The 6246-nt window shown below is 51.2% G+C and overlaps 3 protein-coding genes across 3 annotated transcripts; all 3 read right to left on the bottom strand.

Moving 5' to 3' along the window:
* Positions 1-45: 45 nt before the first annotated feature.
* On the bottom strand, positions 46-1218 carry CTAM01_09493 (ankyrin repeat protein; the record flags this gene model as incomplete). The annotated part of the gene is made up of 3 exons (XM_060525512.1): positions 46-120; positions 245-525; positions 597-1218. 3 exons carry the CDS (start codon positions 1216-1218, stop codon positions 46-48), a joined length of 978 nt encoding a protein of 325 aa, XP_060379968.1.
* Positions 1219-1975: 757 nt separating this feature from the next.
* On the bottom strand, positions 1976-3403 carry CTAM01_09492 (uncharacterized protein; the record flags this gene model as incomplete). Its single annotated transcript, XM_060525511.1, has 1 exon — positions 1976-3403. One exon carries the CDS (start codon positions 3401-3403, stop codon positions 1976-1978), a length of 1428 nt encoding a protein of 475 aa, XP_060379967.1.
* A 1101-nt stretch (positions 3404-4504) lies between these two features.
* On the bottom strand, positions 4505-5545 carry CTAM01_09491 (uncharacterized protein; the record flags this gene model as incomplete). The annotated part of the gene is made up of 1 exon (XM_060525510.1): positions 4505-5545. The coding sequence occupies one exon, from the start codon at positions 5543-5545 to the stop codon at positions 4505-4507; it is 1041 nt and encodes a 346-aa protein (XP_060379966.1).
* Positions 5546-6246: the final 701 nt, after the last annotated feature.

Below are 6246 nucleotides of genomic sequence, written 5' to 3'. Positions count from 1 at the left end.
CGATCCCAATACGAAGTTCGCGAACATCAGGGATATCCATCGGGCTCAAATCGAAGCGGGTGAAAAGGAGGTTATCACGGCTGAATCCAGCGACTCTGAATGCCCTAGTGAGGCTGGCAGCTGTATTGTAGTGGGTGTGGTTGAGGATCAATAGTTAATAGTAATGAGGAGGTTGGGTTGTGATCCCATCGTTTTTGTGGTGCCAGAAACAGGGGGGTGCCAGGAAGTGGGTATGTTGACTTACGTCTCTAATGAATCGGGTCGGACGGCTGCGTTGTAGATAACAGAGTACTCGTGCCTGGAACTCAATGATCTTGGTGTAAAGATTGACTAGGTTGCGTTCTAGATCCAACTCGAGCCTTCTGGCTGACTCTGCTGGTAGACTCTCCATGCGGGCTTGAGGGCGGTAAACCTGCTCCATCGCGAAGTATCGACAGATGAGAGAAGATGTCAGTTCAAGACCTCGGAGTATATGTTCTCTCTGCTCTATGGGACGGACGAGGAACTGCTCGGACGTTAGTCGTGCTATGCCAAGAATGAGCTTTCAGTATATGAGGTGGCACAACGAACTGTTAGAATGACAAGTCCTCCGGCACAAGCAAGAGCGGCGTGAGGGTCGGCCCCGGCGGCACTGCTTATGAGGTCCTTTGCGGCGATGATGTGTTTCGATACATTGTTGAACAAGGGCTCAATAGACAACTCGCGACTTCCAAGGGAAACGGCCAGCCGCTCTTGGCTCAGTTCTTCCACCTTCGCGTTCAATATCTCTGCGACTTGTTCATACTTGAGATGACTTGGACCTTCGGCTCCAAGCCCACCTTCAGACCCATTTAGCTTCGAGGCCAGGATCTCAGCATATTGCTGGGCGAGCTCCCGCTTTTCTGAATCGGGACCATCCTGCATGGCTTGCATCGCCTTCTCCCAAAGATTTGTCAGATTCGGTCTGGTGTCTTCAGCTGGTGTCGATACCGAATTCAGTGGGGTAGCGTTGCTTATGCTGTCAACACCCTCCTCGACATCCGTCGGCACTGGAGATGGCTCGGGCGGACATTCGAAAGAAGCCTCGCTTGGATTGGTCAGAGAGTGAGATGAGGATGCCATTGGGGACAATCCGGGGTCTGCTAACATAGCATCATCCTTGAGTCTCCACTTACGTCTTAGCCTCTCGAGCCAAGCCATTTTCCTCATCTTGTGAGATTCCAGCGGCTGCGCCGACATAGTCGAAAAGAAGGCACCGGAGCAAATCTGGTGGACGTTAGGGGATTGATATCGCGGCAATTTTGACGTAAAAATTCTGAGATTTTGTGAGATGGATTGGGAAAAGATGAGAAAGTCGATGAGGAATCTGGATGAGGGGGTTGGGGGGATGCACAATACTGCACATCTGTATGAATCAGGCAGCTAACGGGCGAAGGGCAGATAGGCAACCAACGGCCAATCAAGTTTATGCGACGAGCCAACCGACTGCCTCAACATGCAACGCAACCGCCGGCGTTACCTTGGCATGACAAGTGGATGAAAATAACAAGCTGCAAGGCTCTGTATTTACCGGTCATTGGCTGAATATGGCGCAGCATGTGTGCTGATCCCGCTGGTCGTCTCATTCTGGCCAACACGAGCGGATGAGGAAGCAGAACGATAATCGCAACTATGCACAGACAAGCTCACAAGAAAGGTGGCGCAAGACGAAAGAGGCACAAGTGTTTGAAAGCCATGTCTGACTGCCCTGCCTAGAAGTGACTGAACCATATTCCTACATCAAAACCTCGAATAAAACCGAAACCGTTTCCATCTCCGTGCGGTAAGGGGTATCTTCACAAATCAATCGCCGTTCCATGTTCCATCCAGACTCCCTTGTCAAAAATTCCATGTCCTTTCCCCAGTAGGAACGCCCGAAACACAGAAGACTGGCTCCTCAAATATATTTCATGATGGGAATTCTGCCGTAAGGTTGCATCCGGAACTCGCACCGGTCCTAGCAGCTCGATCCCTGGTTGCTCGCCTGGAGGTTGGCGGGAGCCGCAGGGACGACGGCCGTCATGGAGCTAGTGCGGGAGGTTCCGACCGCCGCGGCATCAACGTTCTGCCAAGCTGTGTCGTTGGAATCCTGGATTCCCTGGGGCGAAGTGCCGCTGGCTGAGAGGTAGACGCTGCTGGTGTCGCGGAGCATAGCCGGGGCGAATGGGTCGAACACGGCGGGCGGCTGGGTGATAACGGTTCCATCAGAACTCTTCTCGGACTCTTCGGTCGAGCTGCCTGCATGAGCTTGCTCATTCGCAAGGGCGGCGGCAATCTGACGGCGATGAGCGATCTCTGCAGCGTCGGCAGGCAGGTGAAGATGACCCTCATGAGAGAGCTTGGGAAAGGTAGTCGAGCGAACTCGTTTCTCATCGTCAATAAGAGCGTTGGTCTTCTTGCGGAAAGAGCGCATTTGAAGGCTCATAACCACAGTGAAGATCATGACGATGAGGCTCACCATGACCCAGACAACGACGAAGTAAGGGATGCTCATCTGGGAAGCTACCATGGTCAAACTGACAGTGATGGAGACAACCGTCTGGGTGACGAAGAAGAGAGTAAGGACGACGGACCCGACATAGATATTATCATCGAGACTGATGCGCTGGTACCAAGTGGTGTCTGTCTCGAAATCCTTCTTTCGCTTGTCCTGGCGGCGTCGGAGGATCTGAAGATTAAGGAGCTGGGAGCTCTTGCAACGGCGGTAGAAGACTTCGAAGGGTCTCTGTCGGTGCTTGGAAGAAACGGCCTTGATTGAGTGAGCATCCTGCTGAAGCTGCTCGACTAGGGTGGGAATGTTGGCCAAGTTGCGACCGGTCAGGTTGCATCCAGTCTCGTGAACAGAGAGGCCTTGAGGGTGAGACGCAAGCAAGCGGCCGTTGGGATGGTTGATCTGGAACTCGTCTAGGGACTCGGTGACGCTGATCTCAACCGCTGGATTGTAGTCGTCTCTGGGATTGTGGTCGAATCGGCTGGAAGTTCCAGTGAAGCTTCGGACAATGGGCACCATAGTCGAGGTGCGGGGTGTCGCGTTCTGGAAGGGCCAGCGAGGAGATTTGGCTTTGCCGCTGAGAGGGTGTTGAGGCAAGATCATGCTCTTGCCTCGGACGGTGAGCGGAGTATAATTGAGGTCGATGACCCGATCAGACTCCTCCGAAGACATGGGAGAAGGAGGAATGGGCGTCGAGGGGTTCATCGCAGGGCGAGGCGCACTGTCCGGCTCATCGGAAAGGTCTGAGATATCATCGCTAGTGAGAGTCTTGATGATTCTCGGCTTGTTCGGCAGCTTGAAGGAGGTAAATTCCTCCACAGAAGGGTATGCCGCTCCACGACTGGCGACCGCAGTTGTGGCAGAGCTGAAAGAGGCCTGCGGTGGCAGCGACATTCTTTGCTCGCGGATGTGAATGCTCTGTGACGAATCCTCCAAGTGAGGGTATTCGGAAAAAAGAGAGTGACGGAAAATGAATGACAAAGAGGATGTTGTGGGAATGAAGGAATAGCCTTGAGCTTTGACAAACGAAAGGAAAAGCCGTTTGGCGATGGGGAAAAGAGAGTGCTGGCTTTGTGAGAAGGAAAGTCTTATTCCATGTTGTTCTGGGTGGAAAGGTTGACGCGGTCCAAAGGTTGAAGACGCGTCTGCCTCCAGGCACCCACAACACCACGGGTCCGCGGTGAGCAAAGTTTTTCTCCCAGAGGGAAGGAAAGACCGGGCGGCTTCCACAATTGAAGAAGGTGAAGTTATCGTCAGGAAAAAGAGAAGACAAGAAAGAGATGCCTGTGGTTAAATCCTGCACCACATTGACTCAGGGTCAAACCACCCCAGGAATGTTGAGTTGCCATCAGCAATCATCCTCCATTCCAGCATCCCAGTTACAGTAACCCAATTCAATGTTTATTTTCATGTCTCAAATAGGTTTTCCGCATTTGGACAACCTCAAATCGATCCGTTTAAACTTTATGATGCCCATCATCTCTCAGACACGTGGTCAGACAAGAAAGTGGGCAAAACATATGCAACTACGGGGTGATCAACAATCTGGAGAAATAACCTCGGACCGTACAGAAACATCCGGAAATTGATGAGTCAAGTTCTTCGGAACTTGCGTGGTCTGACTATTGCAGTCCACTCCGTCTCGACGTCGTCCAAGGCTTGTAAGTCGTTGCCAAGAATGCTCCTTCCCCAGCGAAACCCCAATAACAGGCCGAACGCGCCTGCCCATCGTCGAAAGATTACAGGAAGTATTTACTGATGTATGCAAGCCCATGGAAGATTAGGGTTTCTGGCACACTCGTTACTCTGCCTGAATAACAAGGTAAATTCTAGGTTCCAAAGCAGATATCGGAGACCATTTTTCTGGGTCTCTTGAGTATTCGCTGCAACATGGGATGAAAAAAGGAAATTTATGTGTGCCAATCGCGTAGTCATTCTTCTAACAAATTCTATACCCTATTCACCCTGTCCACGATCACCGAATCAAGCACGCTCTTACTCTGGTGTTCCAGGCAACTTCGATAACTCCTCCTTTGTGCTGTCAGCCCAGTTTCCTTTCGACTCACGGATGACGTCAAGACTTGAGTGCGTACTAGAATCAGAAACCTCCGGGGCTTCTCGACCATTTGCTCGCTGGATAGCTTCATTTGTGATGGAGTCCGGCTTGGGACGCTGCTCGCCCTCGTAACGCACACCATTCACGAAACATCCCTCTGAAGCAGCATCCCCAACAGTGGTGGCATTGAAAGCGTCTCTCATTCTGGCAACCTCCAAGTCGTGCTTGAGTCCTCTTTTAGACCATTGGATCAGAATGATAGCCACCATGGCCCAGAGGACTACAATACCGCTGAAAGCGATCCAGGTGAACATAAAGGGGAGATTCAAGGGAGGTTGAATGTTATCTCTGGCGAGATATATCCCGACTGAAAAGAACAGACTCGCTGAAAACCCTGCAAAGATGCCGACTGCTTTATGCATGGAGAAAGCCTTGGCCCTAGCACGGTAGAAGGGGTGCTCCTCGTTGTCACCATGGGTTCGCAACTGGTATAGGTACAGCGCAGACTCGACCTTCTCCCAGAATGTCTTGATTGGCGGCAGTTCTTCATTGTCGGTTAGCTGCCTACCTTGGTCAGTTACATGACCAGTACTCGCTTCCTCGTGGACATAGAGGTGCTCTGAGTTCTGTCGACGAGAATGCGCCGGGAGCCGTTGTCCATTCTCGGCGTCAACCATCTGGATCGGCAAGTCGCCCTGGATAGCGCCGCTGCAGTATGGGGTTTCGGCGGAGATATCGGCCGTCTGAGCGCTTGTGTTATGGGAATCCGGGGTCTTCTGATTGGTCGAAGAGTTAGCTTTGTCTTTGTTGTACTTCTCGACGAGGCGCAGCGGTCGAGGTTCTTTGGTCGACACTGGCTGCTCATTTTGGTGAGAACTGGCCCATTCGGGCTTCTTAGGGGCGTTCTTAGCTTGCACCGCTCTGAGTTGATCCTTCAGGGCGGTGGTGGCAATATTGCTTTCGAAATATGATTGAGCCATTGTGATGCGATTGGGAACACTGAAGATATGTTAGTTGCTGGTTTGGTTTGTAGGGTAATGTGAATTGAGCGGGCAAGTTTACGAAGTTGGCAGCTTCGAGCTTGTTAAATGCTGCGTCTTCATTGCGAGTCTTTGTCTCGAACAAAGTCTTGTCCTAACTGAATGTCGTTTGTTATGAAATGACTTGGCGGCACTGCCTTTTGTTCATGATAGGCATGTCACAATGGGCGGTTGGCACAAAGTGGACAACTTTTTGCCAGGAGAAAGGTTTTGGGTAGGGACAACCAAAACGATGAAACAGTCATCTAAGGTAGATGTTGGTTCATTACAGCCAAAGCTGTTTCAGTACGGTCGAAGACTTCAACGGTGGTGAAGGATCACGTTGAGGCTATGAGGAGGGGCAACTAGCTGGTCATGCCAAAATACCTGTACTCTGTCGCCTCTTATGCCGCCCACTGCAACGAGACGACGTTGAACGGGGTAAAGAAGAACAGGAAAGGGGCAAAAGGTACTTCAAGGGAATTGACGACACAGAAGTAGATTCTAGTCTAACAAATTTGTCGCTAGCTACTCTACCGCTACAGGATCAAACGACATCTCATTATTGAGTCCTTAATCAATTCTCCTATCAACGAGACATCGTATGTAGGCTGCCCTTTCCATTCTTTGAACCCTTTTAAACTCCAAACTCCCCTCAAATT

Source organism: Colletotrichum tamarilloi (assembly GCF_030869305.1).
Source record: "Colletotrichum tamarilloi strain Tom-12 chromosome Unknown Scaffold_37.1, whole genome shotgun sequence".
Classification (NCBI taxonomy): domain Eukaryota; kingdom Fungi; phylum Ascomycota; class Sordariomycetes; order Glomerellales; family Glomerellaceae; genus Colletotrichum; species Colletotrichum tamarilloi.
Note: the sequence above shows the minus strand (reverse complement) of the source record. Positions and strands in the feature narration are given on the sequence as shown.